The 18,985-nt window shown below is 34.7% G+C and overlaps 2 protein-coding genes and 1 long non-coding RNA gene across 3 annotated transcripts in view; 1 reads left to right on the plus strand and 2 right to left on the minus strand.

Annotated features, from left to right (window-relative positions):
• Positions 1–18,985, plus strand: part of LOC141579365 (uncharacterized) — a 441,343-nt gene that overhangs the window by 399,024 nt on the left and 23,334 nt on the right. The window lies entirely within an intron of this gene.
• On the minus strand, positions 7,703–8,641 carry LOC105076328 (olfactory receptor 6C4-like). Its single transcript, XM_010964440.3, is given in 1 exon segment — positions 7,703–8,641. A coding segment is annotated over 1 exon segment (939 nt).
• Positions 16,685–17,635, minus strand: LOC105076327 (olfactory receptor 10A7). The gene has a single exon (XM_010964439.2). The coding sequence runs from the start codon at positions 17,633–17,635 to the stop codon at positions 16,685–16,687; it is 951 nt and encodes a 316-aa protein (XP_010962741.2).

Consider the following 18,985-nt stretch of genomic DNA (forward strand, 5'->3'; position numbering starts at 1 on the left):
AACTAAAATTCTCTGTAAGATTTACTGTATAGAAACCAAAATTGTTAAAATGTAATCCATATGGCTTTTCATCTGTCTTGATCTCTCTTCATTCTTAGCAACCAGAATTTTAAATGTGTGTAAGCTCTTAATAATACTGTATTATTTTCTCTCTATAGTATGACCTAGACCAGCCAGCAGGTGATAAGTATCAAAGGTTGTATTGTGCCCTTTTCCTCCCTCTCTCCTTTTATTTAATTTTTTTCTGGAAGTCGGCATTCTGTTCCTTTAGGAATAAATATGTTTTTGTTATAATTTGTTAGCAAAATTAGCAGACCAAAAGGCAGAAACTGTTGCTTTGTTTGAACAATGACTAAATGATTAAAATGCAAAATTAGTAACAATGAATTTGTTAAAGTGATAATTTGATGGTCCCTGAAATTTATTTCAACAAAATAAACTTTTGAGTGGAAAAAAAGATAAAAGTACACATTGAAAAATAGGAAGTATACTTACTTTCTGATACATCTAACGATTCCAGTCAGAAAATCCCAGATTTCTCTTAATTTACTTAAAAAATGAGATATAATGCGTTCATATTACACTGCAGGAGACTTTTTTGTCATTAGCTCATCCTTGCCTCTGTCTACCGCATAAAAGCCTCTCACGTGGAGAAAAACAGGCTTGATTTCATGCATTTTTTAAAAATAACATCTGCTACAAGTTAAAGAAATTTCTCTTTATTTCTTTTATCTTGCCATATGAACATAAACATTGTTCTGACCTTAACTTTAGGAAACTACTCTTGTAATCCTGAGAGTTCTTTAAGAAAAGTTTCAGGAAATACTGCTTAATGACTGGAAGGTAAACATTTCAAAGCTGGCTGGACAAGATGAAGATTGAATGTTACCCAAAGCTAATTTTACTTTCTCTGGTCACTGTATAAATCTGAGACCAGAGTGAAGAGAGGAAGGTGCAAGGAGAAATAAGCTCAAGAGATGTAGTGATGTCATGACAGATACCTTTCCAGGAGCTAATCAGTAGAGCGAGATAAAAGCAAAAGTGCACCAACCAGCTTATACCAGCAACCTGGTTTCCCTTTGATTGTACTTAATTTCTCTAATATGCACATGGTACTCAGTCTACACTCGGGAGATGATTCTCAATTCCTTCGGGGTTGGTTAAACACAGGTCTGAGCTACACCAAAGTGGACCCTTCATCAAGGGTAGTGCTCTTGTTTTATTCATTTACACTTTTCCAGCAGCACAAAGCAGAATGAATGAATAAAAACAGCATTTTAATATCTTTAAAAATCAGAAAAGTACTTACAAATTTAGTTTTTAATTTTAGTAGTTATATATGCTTAATGTTATGAGAATCAAATGTCAGAGAATTAAATATCAGATCAATAGCACATAGTGACATATGGAATGACCCTGTGTTTCCAACTGATATTTTCTTGGCCCTCAAAGCTTAAAATTAAACAGTGTTAAACTTTTAAAGTATGTTCTACCAGATACGTTTTCTATATATTCAGCCATAAACACAGTCACAGTCACAGACTCAGAGATACATTCTTTTCTTCACACTAATACAACTTTACTTCAGAAAATATTTTACAATTTTCCTTTTTTTTTTTCAGTTAACAATACGTATTGGATATTATTCCTTGTCATGTTATCTAGATGGAACTCATCCTTTTATAATGATTGCACAGAATGCCCACGGAGACTTGTTTATAACTTGGTAATTTCATTATTGATTAAGATTTAGGGAATTAGGTTGCTACCAATTTCACATCATTGGTTACAATGCTAAGTCTATTTTTATGCATTCATTTGCATATATACAAATATTGGAATTCTCTCATAAAGATGAGTACTAGACAGAAATCTTTTCTTTTTTCTAGTTTTATTGAGATATAATTGACAGCACTATATAAGTTTAATATGTACAACATAATGACTTGACTTACATGTATCATGAAATGACTTCCACAATAACTTTAGTGAACATCCATCATCTCATAAAGATTAAAGAAACAGATTTTTTTTCCCTTGGTATAAGAAGTCTTAGGATTTACTCTATTAACAAGTTTCATATTAATATAAAGCAGTGTTAAGTTTATTCATATTGTACATTACATCCTTAGTACTTATTTATCTTATAGCTAGAAGTTTGTACATTTTAATTATCTTCATCTAGCCCCACCTTCCCTAACCCCCACCTCAGATAACCACAAACCTGATCTTTTTTTTTTTAATTAATTTGTTTGTTTGTTTTTTATTTTATTGAGTTATAGTCAGTTTACAATTTTGTGTCAATTTCCAGTGTAGAGTACAACTTTTCATATACTCATTGTTGCATTCTTTTTCACCATGAGCTACCACAAGATCTTGTATATATTTCCCTGTGCTATACAGTATAATCTTGTTTATCTATGGTATATATACCTGTCAGTATCTACATATTTTGAACTCCCAGTCTGTCCCTTCCCACTCCCTTCCCCCTGGCAACCACAAGTTTGTATTCTATGTCTATGAGTCTGTTTCTGTTTTGTATTTATGTTCATTTGTCTTTTTCTTTTCTTTCTTTTTTTTTTGTAGATTTCACATATGAGCGATCTCATATGGTATTTTTCTTTCTCTTTCTGGCTTACTTCACTTAGAATGATATTCTCCAGGGACATCCATGTTCCTGCAAATGGCATTATGTTGTCATTTTTTATGGCTGAATAGTATTCCATAGTATAAATATACCACATCTTCTTTATCCAGTCACCTGTTGATGGACATTTAGGCTGTTTCCATGTCTTGGCTATTGTAAAGAGTGCTGCTATGAACATTGGGGTGCATTGACCTAGAACACTGTGTTAGTTCCTGGGACACAACATGCTGACTTGATTTTTCTATGTTTCAAAATGATCACCATGAAAACTCTAGTTATCATCTGTAGTTATCACCATGTAATGATATTACATAATTATTGACTATATACCCCACATGCATATTTTACACCCATGACTCATTTATTTTGTAACTGAAAGTTTGTACATACTAATCCCCCTCACTCTCTCTCCCCTACCTTTACTCCCTCCCCTCTAGCAATCACCAGTTCTCTGTATCTGTGACTCTGTTTCTGTTTAGTTATATTTGTTCATTTTTAAGGATTCCAAATATAAGTAAAATCATATATTATTTAGTTTTCTCAGTCTGACTTATTTCACTTAGCATAATACCCTCTAGGTTTGATCATGTCACAAATGGCAAGATTTCATTCTATTGCATGTTTGAGTAATAGTCCAGCGTGTGTGTGTGTGTGTGTGTGTGTGTGTGTGTGTGTGTGTGTGTGTATTATGTGTATGTATATGTGTGTGTATCTATCTATCTATCTATCTATCTATCTATCTATCTATCTCACATCTTCTTAATCCATCATCTATTGATTGATACTTAGGTTGCTTCCATATTGTGGCTATAGTAATGTCACAAAGAACACAGGGTTCATATATCTTCTGATTGGTATTTTATTTCTCTCTGCATAGATACCCAGGGGTGGAATTGCTGGATCATATATGGCAGCTCTTTTTTCATTTTTGAGAAATCTGCATACTGTTTCCCATAGTGGCTGCACCAGTATACAATCCCGCCAACAGTGCACAAGGTTTCCCTTTCCTCCACATCCTTGCCACACTTGTAATTTGTGTGTGTGTGTTTTAATATAATAGCCATTCTGCCAGGTGTGAGACTATCTCACTGTGGTTTTGATTTGCATTTCCCTGATTAATTAGTGATGTTGACCACCTTTTCATGTGCCCGCTGGCCATCTGGTTGTCTTCTTTGGTAAAATGTCTATTCAGTTCCTCTGCCCATATTATAATGGGTTGTTTATTTTTTAATGTTGAGTTGTATGAGTTCTTTGTATATTTTGGATACAACCCCTTATCAAATATATTGTTTGCAATAAACTTCTTCAATTCAGTAGGTGACCCTTTTCTTTCAGTTGATAGTTTCCTTCACTGTACAAAAGCTTTTTTAGTTCAATGTTTATTTTTGCTTTTGTATACTTCACCTTAGGAGAAATATCCAAATAAATATTGCTAAGACCAATGTCAATGAGACCAACGCCTAGGTTTTTTCCAGAAGTTTTATTGTTTCAGGTCTTATATTTAAGTCTTTAATTCATTTTAAATTTATTTTTGTGCATGGTGAGAGAGAGTTGTTTAATTTGATTTTTTTACATGTAGCTTCTCAGTTTTCCCAACACCACTGTCTTTCCCCAATTGTATATTCTTGACAACCTTAAGGTAAATTAATTGCCCATATAGTGCCAGACATTCTGGGTCTTGTCCTCTCAGTGCAGGACTTCCAAGCTGAGGAGCTTAAAGTGGGGCTCTGACCCCTTGCTCCTCCAGGAGAATCTCTGCAATTTGATTAATCTCCCTTTTGTGTGTCATTTACCTGGGAGTGTGGGTCTTCACTCTACCTGTCTCTGCCCCTCCTACCCATCTTGTTGTGGTTGCTTCTTTGTATCTTTCTTTGTGGAAAGTCTTTTCTGCTAGTCTTCAGGTCATTTTCACCAACAGATGCTCTGTAAATTGTTGTTATTCTAGTATATCCATGGGAGGAGGTGAGCTCAGGGTCTTCCTACTTTGCCGCCTTAGCCACTCCCCCTTAGGATTTTCTGGAGTTCACTGACTCTTTTCTCCATCATTGCCATCTGCTTTTATATCCATAAATGATTTTTTTTCAGATATATTTTTCACTTACAAACTTTTAAAATTTTGTTCCTTTTTTTACTTTGCATTTTTCTGCTGAAGTTTATTCATTAACTGAGCATAGTTCTATATACTCCTGTAAATCCTTTACAATTAGCTGTAGCATTGTAGCCATCTCAGGATTGATGTCTACCAGTTTTCTTTTCCCTTGTGAAGGAGTCACTTGTTCCCTTGGTTTTATATATTGGGAATTTCAGACTGTATCCTCCACATTATAAATATTATGTAATGTAGGATACGATTCCTCTGAAGATATTTTTAATTTAGCAATTAAACCATTTGGGCTTCAAAACTATAAATTCCCCCTCACCTTATAAGAGTGATGTTTCAAATCTCAGTTCAGTTTTTAAAGCCTTAACTATGCTTCTGTTTTATAGGCAAAGATTTTAAGTGTTTGTCAACTGATAAAATATTGTTAACTGAGAGATGCCACAATTCTCTTTTATTGACTTATGGATAGAATGCTCCACATTTATCTTCTCCCAATTAGAAAATTATCTTTAAGAATTTTACTATTTATTTCAACTACTGATGTTCTAAACCTGGAATCACTGATTCACTGAGAAACTTTTAAATGTTAATGGGTGCCATAAATCCTGAAATTTCACAAAAGAAATTAAGGTAAAATGTCCAAGTGCAAACTTTGACAAAAAAACCTTCACTCATGCAATATCTGAAAATGCCACAGCCACAAGTTATGGGTTATGGATTTTTTGAATGTAGGAGTGCTGAAATGGTAACAGGCTATAATGAAAGAAGGGATGTTTTACTTATATGAAGTTAATCTAAATTTTTTTTGAACCAGCACAGAGATGGCCATAACCTTGTAACTATAATGCTATCAAGTCTCCTCTTGTTAACATCACATTTTTATTGGATGACATATATTTAAGAATAAAGTCAGTATTTTGTTAGAACAAATATCACCACTTTAGAAAAAGGCTCTAAGATGTAAGAATAAATTTTAAAATTTATCAGATTTAATTATTAATGAATAAGATTTAAAATTTAATGAGAAAATTATCGAAGTTTGACAAAATGTGCAATAACAATTTTCTCAGTTCTGCCAATTTTCTAAATTCACATACTAGATATGTAATACTTTATAAATATCACTTTCAACCTAGATTAGCTGGGAGCAAAATAAATTGTTTTTAACTATATCTAATAAATGATACTCATATAGTGGTATTTTCACCAAGTTATTATTTCTCCTACTTGCTAAGAGGAATTGAGTGAGATATAACCTTTTCTTCTGTTCCATTATACTAGATTTAAATATTTGATTCACATTGATAATGAAGTTTTGTCTACTGCTAGAAAAGGTTATCATATAAGAAATGTTTCCTATCCCAAGACACATCAGTTCAGTAACTTCCTGAAGTCTCAAGAAATGTATGATTTGAACAATTTGATGATTAAAGGTTATATTAAGTATAATATAGATAAATAATCTAGAACGTAATGAGCAAATAATATGTTCTTTTCATTAAGTAGGTGGAGAGCAATCCTTAGGATCACAGATGGTGGATCCCCACCCTCTGATGGCAGTCTGGGTTGAAACCGGGCAGCTAGTAGCTCAAAAAGAGCAGCCTCTCATTCAACACAGTAATTAAACCGAGGACTATATGGATTTTCACCACACAAATAAATAAGGAGTCCGGGGATTTTTGGAAGTTTAGATAGTGGGTCTTTTTGCTTACTAGAAAAATTATGTCCAGTTAAAGAAAACAACTTAATCCTTAACCAACGTTAAGCAAATTTATGTAAAGAACTAATTTTATCTTGGGAAATCCTTATTTAAAAACATAATGCTTAAGGGAACTATATATATGCATGTGAATAACATTTAATAAACAAAGATTTGGAAAAGATTTCCTACCAATAATCATTAAAAAATAAAAGACTAGTAGATTGGGACAAACTTTCACTGCTTTGAAAACATCAAAGTTCTGGGGTCAAATAGAAATATTAATACCAACTCTGTGAATATTCTCCTAGTGGAATATTTAGTCATTCAATTCTCTGAAAAACAAGAATTTGCATCCATATTTATTGGCTAATGATACTAAACATTAAACCTCTAATAAAATTTAGAAAGAATATGAGTTAAGGCTATAAAATCATTACTACCATAGATAATGTTAACATAGTTTTATTTTATACTCTTGTAAATGAGAACCAGAACAATGACTATGCACAACACTAAATTATATGATATTTGCTTAATAATAACATACTTCTAATTAGCTTATATTTGAAACATTCCTCTCTGCCTCTTTCATGGGTTCATTTAAAGAGCTTAATCTGTGCGTAAACCATCATTAAGCATTTCCCCATCAATGGTGAAACCAACATATATTAATTTTCTCTTCTTTAGAAATGTCTTACCTCAAACACTGTGCATGCCTAGGTTCTCATATAAATAATCCTTGTAAAAAGACTAAGTTTAAGTCTGAACATTATAAAATCTGAAAATAACCAACTTTATACCAGTTCTCTAATATATTACTTAAGCTATCATTAACAAGCTAGAATAAATTTCTTTGGTGTATGTATTTAATAATTCAGTTACAAGAATAGAGATGGAAGACTATGTGGCAATGGACAAGATAAGAAAAACTCGGGTTGTAAAAAAACAAACTATTAAAAGTAATATTCCCAATTCTGACTTTCCTTAAATCTTTTCTTTAAAAGTGAGGTACATATGAGGAAAAAAGCACGCAAGCTTTAGAGAACAAACACACACACACAGAGACCTCTAAATTTTTAAGAACAGTAAAATGATGAAAAAATCAGCTAAATTAAATAAGTAGTTTTACTGTTTCAGGGTTTGAATAGGAATATTAGTAATATAATATAGAAAATATTTTAAAATTACAACAATGTGCACCTACAGCCTCCCAACATTTATTATTTGTTTTAATAATGAACCTCAGATAGTTTCAATTTTTGGAAAAAGTCGTTATCTTACTGACCATATCTTTGAAGGCTATTTTCACTTGCTTGTTCCTTAGTGTGTAGATGAAAGGGTTCAACAGAGGGGCAACTGAGGTATTTAAAACAGCCACTCCCTTGTTAAAAGTCACTGCATTCTTCACAGAGGGATTTATATACATGAAGATACAGCTTCCATAAGAAAGTGAGACCACGATCATGTGAGAGGAACATGTAGAAAAAGCTTTTTTTCTCTGCTGAACAGAAGGGATTCTCAGAATTGTCCTGATAATGTAGGTGTAGGAAAGAATCACGAGCGTCAAGGTGAAGATGAGGGTCACCGAAGCAAGGACAAACTCCATCACTTCTATGAAATGTGTGTCTGAACAGGACAGATGCACCAGTACTGTGTAGTCACATCAATAATGATTGATGACGTTGGAGGTGCAGAACGGCAGCTGGAGAGTCATCACATGCGGCACAGTGACAACCAGAAAACCAGAGAACCAGGAACACAGGACAAGGAGAATGCAGGGTCTTCTGCTCATGATAGTTGTGTAATGTAGGGGTTTGCAAATGGCAACGTAGCGATCGTAGGACATGGCAGCTAACAGGTAAAATTCGGTTGCTCCCAGAAGGATGGCAAAAAAGTACTGAGTGAAACAACCAGCAAAGGAGATAGTCTTGTCTCCAGTTCCAATGTTGACTAACATTTTGGGAACAAAGACAGAAGTAAAAGATATTTCCAAGACAGAGAAATTCCGGAGGAAGAAATACATAGGGGTCTGAAGGCGATAATCCAGCAGGGTCAGTGTGATGATAGTCAAGTTTCCCGCGATACTTAACATGTAAGTTAACAGCAGAAAAAGAAAAAGCACAGCTTGAAGCTTGGGGTCACTTGTCAACCCGAGAAGAATGAACTCTATCACTGATGTTTGGTTTCCCATCATTAACTTCACACAAAAGGGAGAAAATAGTAATAATGATAAAGGTTGGTATAAAACAAACGGTTCCAGTTTTTTATTGAAATAGAAGATGAAGGTCAAAAGAATTAGAAGTAAAATGTAAAATCAGAATCTTCCTCTATCCCTCATTTTTCAAAGGACATAACCTTTTTTATTATTATTATTGAAGTATAGTTGATTTACAGACATTTCTTTTGGTGGAAAAATTTACACATTCCCCTATCTTAATTCATAAATAACAAAGGTCCTGCTTCTTAGGGACATTTTCAACTGTTTCTTTTAAATTATATCAATATTTATTTCTCATGTTTCCCCACTTGTTTATGTTTTCCCTCTTATTCTTTCTATTCTAGTTTGACTTTATAAATTATTGTCTCCTGTCACATGCATAGATGAATCTGAAGAAACGTTTAGATAGCAGGCTTTATTTGGAATTTCTTACATTAGCCTTTTAACTCTCAGTTTATCAGCCAACAAATACAAATAATCCAAGGTATGAACTCTAGGAATAAAATTGAACTTGATTGTTTTGTTTTGTTCTGCTTTGTGTTTTTATTTTTGTTTATTTCAATTTTCTCATTTTGAATAATAATTCTGTGCACTTACTGAAGCTCAAAACCTGGATAGTTTTTTCTTAATCCTTAAAGTGTTTGGAATTCGTGTTATTTACAGTTTCTGTGTCATGAAAAGGGCTCAGTAAATGAGATCACCATTTAACATAAATATATGGATTAACCCATCTGCGGTAAAATATTAAGTAAAAAAAAACCTCACTGATCGTGTTTCTTGCTGCATGCAGGATCTGCCCATCAACCTATTACAGTTCCTTAAGACGTAAATCCAAGCTCAGCTCTCCATACAATTTTATCTGACACTCACAATTAACAAAATTGTTTCTTTTCTTCTTTATAAAAAATTACCTTCATGTAGCACGGGATCATAAAGTTAAATTATTTTATAGTTATATCTAGTGTGCTTTAATTCATTCAACTTTAAAATTAATCAACAGCTTACAATAATAGGCTCTATTTTTCTTTATATCTTTTTAAAAGAAAATTTTACAGATTTGGTAAAAATTTCAATGCAAAATATATTTTTGATTTCTCTTTATATTCAGACCTGTTTTACTAAATGCTATAGAGCTTTTATGCAAATAGAAACTCCAATTGAATTTATGCATACAGTTCCTCAGAATTTTCTTTTAATATTTTATAAATATGTTAATATAGAGGTATTTAACAAGGGACAATTTTCTATAAAAGTGCCAATTGGCTAAAGTTATAAGATTAAGAGATCTGAACCCTCAAATTTTCCAGACGTAATTCTACCATACAGTAAATCTTCCTGGCAAAATTGCCCTTTCGTCTGTTTGACCTCTGTATCCTTCTGTGGTGGACCCAAAGCTTTAACAAATATCTATTTATTTATAGAGTATTGTTATAGATTACATTTAAGAGGAAATTTAAGAAAATTAAATACATGAAAAGTAGGAATGGGCATAGTGGAAAAACAGGGGAAAAAGACATGATTTGATTTATTTTACCACTTTAATTCTGAGAATAGTGTAATATTTTGTACTTGAACATACATTTCACTGCTAAAATGTAATGTTTTGAGATATTTACCTGTATTTGTTCAAGTCTATCAAAGTTTTATTAAAAAGAATGCATGTGCAGTTATGTCAGCAAGCAAACATGAAAGGTAGACAAACAAGGCAATAATGAGACTACACCATCTTTAGTTAACTGCAGCGATCGCCAGCCCTCTCCTACCTCAAGCAGGGGAATCAGTTCTGCCTTAGTTCCAAATCCAGCTCCTTTTGTGGCTGAAACGGAGTATATAAAGCTTTAGGACCCACTGGGAAATCCTCCCTGGGCCGTCAGAATTTGTTTGCTTCAAAACACTCAAGAATAGCCTGGCTTTCTCTCCCAACAAAGATGGGTCACATTCGCGAGGAAGAGGAAGAAAAAGGCAGTCCTGTGGTGGAGCAGAGCAGGTTACAATCCCCTGCCACGCCTTCTGTATGTTTCCACTGCTCTTAGAATTTATCTATTACTATTTTTCAGATTCATTTGCTCTGGGTGTATATCTTGCTATTTCTTCGTCACCCAAGCACCTTGCCAACTCAAAGCCTCTGCACCTGCTGTTCCATTTTTCTGCACTGTCCTTTCTCTCTCATGACATTCAGATCTCAGAAGTGGGAATGCCTCAGGAAGTGTCCCAGACCCCACGACACAAGATAGCCCCCACTCAGTCACTGCCTAACACCTTAACTTGCTTGGTGTTTTATACAGGGTAAACTTTTTTATTGTTCACATCACTCCTAAATTCTGTGATTTCTTTATTTCCTTATGTGTTTATTGTCTGTCATCCTCACTAAAATATAAGCTCCACTAAGTGAAGGATTTTCTTAATGCTGTATCTCTTAAGACTTATGAAAGTGACTAGCACATACTTAGGATACTATAAATATATGTTAATTGAATCTTTTTTTTACCTGAATCTTCTTTTATAACAATTTCTCTAGGCTTGAACTATCCCAGCATGCCATATTACCTTAATTTTTCACAAGGGATCAATACTCTGAGTGAACTCTCTCTTTTCTCCAAAGTAATCCAAAGATACTTCAATACAGAGAAAGATAAGGTTGACAAATCAAAAACAGTTTGAACAAACTGCAAATAAATATTGAATTTATATCAAGTATTTGAAATAGACTAATCTGAAAGGCCCTCTGAAGTGTTCAGTTAAGGAAATAAATTTCACTATAACATTTATCACTCAAGGAGTAACATTAAGAGAAATTTGTCATCTCCTCCTGGAAATTTATTCTGATTAATATTTCTGATTAAATCATGTGGAAATGCATGCAAATTTCACAAACAAAAGAGTTAATAGTTTTATAAGCTACAAATCTGATCTCTTTTTCTATGAGTTTGGTTTTCTTTAAATTCTACATGTAAGTGAAATCATACGGTATTTGTTTTAATCTGTCTGACTTATTTCACTTAGCATAATGTCCTCAAGTTCCAACCATGTTGCAAGTGGCAAGATTTCCTTCTTTTTTATAGCTTAATTGTGTTCTGTTGTATGTGTATATACACCACATTTTCTTTATCTATTCATCTGTAATGAACACTTGGGTTGTATCCCTGTCTTGGCTATTTTAAATAATGCTGCAATAAATATGAGAGTGAGGGTATCTCTTCAATATAGTGCTTTTGTTTCCTTTGGATAAATACACAGAAATGCAATTGCAGGATCATATAGTAGTTGTATTTTTAATTTTTTGAGGAACCTCCACACTGTTTCCATAGTGGCTATACCAATTTACAATTCCACCAACAGTGCACAAGGGGTTCCCCTTCTCCACATCCTTGCCATCACTTGTTATCTCTTGTCTTTTAGATAGTAGCCATTCTAACAGTATGAGTTGATAATTCATTGTAATTTTGATTTGCATTTCCCTAACGATCAATGACATTGAGCACCTTTCAAATGTTGACTATGTGAATATCTTTTTTTCGAAAAATGTCCGTTCAGGTTCTTTGCCCATTTTTAATTGGATTGTTTGTTTTTTTGCTATTGAGTTGTATGAGTTCTTTATTTATTTTGGAAATTGACCTCTTATTAGAGAAATTGCAGATATTTTCTCCCATCCTGCAGTTGCCTTTTCATTTTGGTGATTATTTCTTTTGTTGTGCAGAAGAAGCTTTTTAGTTTGGAGAAGTCCCATTTGTTAATTTTTTATTTTGTTGTTTTTGCTTTAAGTTTTCTATCCAAAAGTCATAGCCAAGACCCACGTCAGGAGGCTTCTTCCCTGTTTTCTTCTAGGAGTTTTATGGTTTCATGTCTTACATTTAAGTCTTTAATCCATTTCAAATTAATTTTTGTGAGTGATGTAAGATAAAGGTTTAGTTTCATTTTTTACATACAAATATCTGGTTTTCCCAGCACCATTTACTGAAGAGACTGTCTTTCCTCCGTTGAGTACTTTTGTCTCTCTTGGCAAATATTAGTTGATGTATATGCACTTGGGTTTTTTAAAACTAAGATTAGTGTTTTTTTTTTTACCACACCTTGATTTTGCTTTATTCATATATGGTTTTTGTTCACATTAAGATTAAAAAGTGGATTGAAAACTGATTATCACTTTTTAAACAAAATGTAACATTTCTTCACAAATCTGCCAATGGTTGAAGTAAAAAAAGCACATTCAACTAATCTAAAAATAAAAAATACCATTGTAGTGTTTAAGGTCACATTTAAAAGCCTTATTGTTTAAATTGTTACTGTCTTCCAGATACCCAAGTAACACACACATAGAAGGTTATTCACATCTAAGTGAGGGTTCTATCTCTCCATATCTATATATACCAAATATACATATAGATGCAAAAATTTTTCCCTCTAGATTCAAGTGTTCCTTCCAAAAGGCTTCTGTATGAGCCATTTTGATGGATCTTTCAAATAAATTCAGTCAAATGACATTTGTTTCCTGATTTGTTTGATTTTTATCCATTAGCATTCTTCACTTAAAAAGAATTTTAACTGACTCAATGATTTACACAGGAAAAATATTGAAAAAATATTTAGAAGCACACCACATACACAATAGGAAGGGAAATGCAAGCATAACCAGGACCACAGTGGACATCCAAATTAACGCTCCAGAATCAGTTGTATCAACACACTGCTGTGGCCCTGCTGGACCCTGGATGCCACAGCTTAAGCTAGCACTCCGGGCATCAGGCACTGGCACCGCCATAGCGCTTCAGTCTCCGTGGTCCCTGGGCGCTGGGAGCCCCTGGCTTCATCCCCACTGCCCTCACTTCTCTGCGTGGTTAAACTGAGATTCAAAATGTGATTCCGTGAGCTTAGGTTGCACACCCATCAACTAGCTGTAAGGGAGTCTGGATAAAATATGGTGTATCTGGCTTCACATCTTCATAGAAGATGGTTTCAGCCTTCCCCTAAGAATCATAAAATGAGGAGTCCAGAGGCTATGTGGTCTGTAAATAATCACTGTCCCTTCTTTTCTGGGTACATCAAATTGTAACAGCACAATAGAAACTCACCTGACTTTGCCACAAACACGGGAAAAAATGAAAGTTCATGGAGGATAAATAGGTTGTTACTGAGTATTGAATTCTGAATTCAAATGAGTGATTATCTGACTGCCAAGTCTGTAGGTTTCATTCCACAATGAATCATCATTTTAAATAAATTTTATTCTGTCTGCTACCCAAACACCCACAGCACTCACTATCGATATTAATTTATAAATGTGCATGTATTTGTTACTGCAGCATTGATTTTGGAGAGTGAGAAGTTTGCTTTATCACTTCATTATATAATTGTATTTTTACTAGCTAATGGTTCTTTTTTTTGGGGGGGGGGTAGTAATTAGGTTATTTATTTATTTATTTTTTAACGGAGGTACTCCGACCCCAAGCCCAGGACCTCGTGCATGCTAAGCATGCACTTTACCACTGAGCTGTACCCTACCCCCTTAGCTAATGGTTCTTAAGTTATGTCTCCTAAACAAATCTAAAACTCCTTTAGGACAGTTTTGTTCATTTCACATTAAAATATAAATATGAAGCAATGCTATGTATTTGTTTGGATTCGTTAATTTGACTTGAGCGCTGTTCAAATTAACCAAAGACAGACTTTTTAAGCTATGCCGAAATACCAGATGCACTTGATTTTTCTTCTTACCTCGGCTCCCCTGTATGTAACAGGATTGGATAATATGTAAACTAACCAATCTAACCAATTCTTATCTTATGTGTATGAGGTTTGGCCTTTGATGACACCCTCTAACACTCAAACTTAAGGACATTTAGAGGAAATATTTCCAAAATTGCTTGTAACTACGATAAGGGAAACATATTTGGAAGTAGTCTACGGAATTGTAAACTTAGAAAGGACTCATGCAAAACGTCTTTTCACTACAACCAAAAAGTCAATTGTATCACCATAAGAACAATGATGAAAATATTTGGCCCAAAGTAAAGTCTGGAATTACCGTTAGTGATGACATCACTTGTTTGGGACAACAACTTACCAAACCAATCTTTTCAATCATACCTCTAGATATCACACTGACCCTATTAACTAGGTTTTGGAACTTTAAAGAAAAAAATCAACTTGTAAATTGAGGCTAAAAATTAAAAAAAAAAAAAATCTCCATGAAGGTCTTGTAATTCTGTGACTTGTATCAATTTTAATAAAACTATTTGAAACATAGTAGTTATATTATAAATTCCCTACAAAAAAATCATAGTTTATAAATAACAGGATATGCAAGAGGTGCATCACTTTTTAACATTTTTGCTCGCACCTTACAGAAGAAATTAATTTACATTTCATTCAGAAGATAATGTATGCATAACTAAAACATTTGCAGAATCCTCTATATTTTGTTATTCTAACAAACACTATCAAACAATCAGATAGTGTTTACTATGTATCAAGTGCTCCCATAAGCTTTTTTCATATATTGCTTATTTTATTCTATTCTATGTTTAATTTTGCTAGTTATTAAATACATAACACATGCACTACTCAATTCATTTTACAATCTCACAATCTACTCGAGTCACATACAGCTAGCAGGAAACCATTGCAATAGTCTTACCAGATGGTCATTGAACTTAGTAACATTAATTTTAAAATATCTGAGCTAGACTTAAGAAATTAAAAGGCCATTGGAGGAGAAAGATTTAAAAGAACTGATATTTCCTACCCCAAACTCCCACCACACTCAATGGATGCAAACCTCGGGGAATCACAATTAAATTAAAATAGTCATCAAAAGTTGGAAATTTACAATGATTTTTAAATTTTCCTGAAAATTGACAACAAATGATTAGGGAGTTATTATTGCTTAAAGAAAATTTTGTACAGTGAAGAAAAACACTGACTAATGAAGTCTTAGAGCAACTGTTACCATTATGCATAAATTACATATTCAAAGCCAATATATTTCCTTTGCTAATGGAAATACGAGATTTTCCAAAATTAAACTGACTCAGTCACATTTGTTATAGGCAGTGACTTCATAAATCATGTTGCTTCTTACTATCTTTACTCTTGCTTTTACAATATTATCAAGCAAAGTTTGTTCTTTTTTTTTTCATTTTAAATAAGGTGTGAGTTTTTTTGCCTTTAAACATTTTTTTATTGAGTTATATTCATTTTACAATGTTGTGTCAAATAAAGTTTGTTCTTTAAATTCTAAGTCACATTTGATTAATACAAATGAGTAACCAATTGATCCAATGATCAACGAAGTTCAGAATCGTGTCACCAAATATTAATACTAAGGTAATTTTATTAAATAACCTTATTTAAACCAGCCACACATATAAAGAATTTGCATCATGAATTCTTGGCAACTGCGAATCTCCACCTTTCAATACTCTCCACCTTTTAAAACTTCACTCAAAACACATTACAGATTAGTCTTTGCATCACATTAGCTGCCGAATAAATAGTGGTTTCTGGTGATATTTTCATTTACCCTTCATAAATTTTTCCATCCTGATCCATGCTCCAGAAGATGGTCCCTTGATTACTGCATCGATGGACATTCTCGCCCTCTGTCTCAGATTTGGTTTAGTCAAGAACAGACACCAGCAGTAGATTTGAGAGAGTCAGGGCAGAATCAGGCTGGGATGGCTGCCTTCCTCTTCTAAAGAAGAGAGCTCCTGGCGAGTGGCTTTTTCTTATAGTCTTAGCATTCTCCAGACTCCAGTTCATTCTCCTTCTCCTTGCCCTTCAGATCAAGGGATAAGGAAGTTCCGCCATATGAGCCGCCCCACAGTTTGTGAATAATCCCTTCATAAAGATTCTCTCAACTATCCCAATTTGAGCTGAGACTCTGACTGAAATCCTGAGACTTACCTGTCATAGTAAGTGAGCCTGACAAAGTAAGAGCAAATCTTCCACTCCTTGTAAGCTTTTATTCAAGGCTTGTGGTGCTCCTACTTTGTTCAAAACAGCTCTACCCAACAGAGCTCAAAACACATCTAACTTCTGCAAGACTTTTTGAGTGATTGTCCTCTTGACTGCCCCCTTCATTTCGTTGTTTCTTAGGCTGTAGATGATGGGGTTTAGCATAGGTGTGATGACAGTGTAGGACAACGATACTATCTTCTTGCTCTCAGACGACTGGTTGGACTTGGGCCGTAGGTAGGTCAAGCTGGCTGTTCCATAGAAAAGGGACACCACAATAAGGTGGGATGAACAAGTGGAGAACGCCTTCTGGCGGCCAGTAGCAGAGGGCATCATCAGGATGGTTTTAATAATGTGGGTGTAGGAAACCAAAATGAGGGAAAAGGGAAACATAATAAATAGTAGTGTGGAGCCAAGTGCTTGCATTTCGTACATGGTTGTATCCTGGGTGACTAGTTTCAACACTGGGGGACCATCACAGAAGAAGTGGTCTATGGTGTTTGGTCCACAGAAAGGATGGGCCATCAACCAAGCTGTCTGTAGCATAGAGACAGGAACACCAGACATCCAGGAACCCACAGCCATCCACAAGCAGAGGGACCTATTCATTACGACTGAATAACGGAGAGGGTTACAGATGGCCACAAAGCGATCGTAAGCCATCATAGAGAGAAGGAAACATTCAGAGCTGCCAAAGAAGAAAAAGAAGTACATCTGGGTACCACAGCCTACAAAAGAGATGATTTTCCTGGGGGTCACTAGGTCTACCAGCATCTTCGGCACCATGACCAAGGTGAAACAGACTTCCAGAAGGGACAGGTTTCTGAGAAAGAAGTACATGGGTGTTTGAAGAGCAGGATCCACGCTGGTAACTGTGACAATAAGAAAATTGCCGAACAAAGTGACCGTATAGATGGCCAGGAACAAAACAAAGAGGGAAACTTGCATCTCAGAGTTGTTGGTAAAACCAAGAAGAATAAACTCAGTCACTTGGGTGTGATTTTCACAAATCATATCTTAGCCCAGTTTCTAAGAATCAAAGTATGTGTATCCAAGGATACTCTAAATATAGATATAATCTCAAATATATTAATAAAATCCGTAAACGCATCTCTGATCTCAGTTGTCTTCCCATTCTGTTTCTCTGAAGCAGAATGTTTGCAGTGAGATAAAATATGGGGAAAAGAAATACTTTGCAAGAATCCTGCTAACTGCTAATCACCTTGGTGCAGTGTTTCGCTCATCAGTGATCACAGGCTGTAGCTTGTATTCTTCATCAGAGGCATGCGATTTTTCATTACGAAGTAGAAAGAGTTTAGACAACTCATAATTAAAAGACAATCATCTATGAATTTTTAAAAAATAGATCCAGGGTGCAAAAAGATGAATTCTGGGCTAGTTTGACTTTTCCAATCTCGGATTACATAAATGACATGTTTCTACTGCATGGAGTGCCTATTACACCATACCATCCACTATACACACACATATTTACATCCATATATACACGTACATACTCATATATGTATATATGAGAGAAACTCAGTAAATAAACATAAGCAAACAAAAACATAACATGTACTTATGATTTTGCTGCTTTTCTGCAGTCTTCATGAGACTGCTAATTTATACGAATTTTGATAGTGCCTCATAAACCATAATTTCATTCCACAGGGCCACAGTTTCTTACTATGCACACAGTCATATTATTTGAGTTGGACTTAAAAAAAGCAACCTTCTGAACAAATATGAGTCGCAATGTAGACGTCTTTCTTCTAACATTCATCTCCGTTCCTGGCCATCAAAATAGTTCTGCTTCCCACTGTGTTGTGACTTGCTAAATTAGCATCGTTGAGAGGAGCCCAGAACTGTAGGATGGTGAGCGAGGCTTCAACAAAAAATCACAAGGCAAAGTGAAATAGAGAAGTTTATTACTTTCAGGTCCTGGAGGAGGGACCACAGGGGGAAGTCAAGGCAGGATCCTGGAGAGAGAGATGCTGGATCTGCGCTACGTGCCTTTATTAGGGTCCAAGGCTGGAGTCCTTTCAGGTTCCCTGGCTAAGGCCAGAATGGTTAATTCATTAAAAAAGAGCAAGTATGCTTCCCAGGGGTTTCCTCTAAGGGGCACACAAGGGAAAGGCCTGGAAGGCAGGGGAGACTATCACAAGGGCAGTTGGCAGGGGTCATATCAGAAACTTACATTTGGGAAGGAGAGTACAGCTTAAATGGTAGAGCGCATGCTTGACATGCACAGGGTCCCGGATTCAATCCCCAGTACCTCCATTAAAAAAGAGAAAACTAGTAATAAATAAATAGACCTAATGACCTCCCCTCCCTTCAAAAATAAATTAAAAAAGAAGAAAC

The sequence above is a fragment of the Camelus bactrianus genome, chromosome 12, assembly GCF_048773025.1.
Source record: "Camelus bactrianus isolate YW-2024 breed Bactrian camel chromosome 12, ASM4877302v1, whole genome shotgun sequence".
NCBI lineage: Eukaryota > Metazoa > Chordata > Mammalia > Artiodactyla > Camelidae > Camelus > Camelus bactrianus.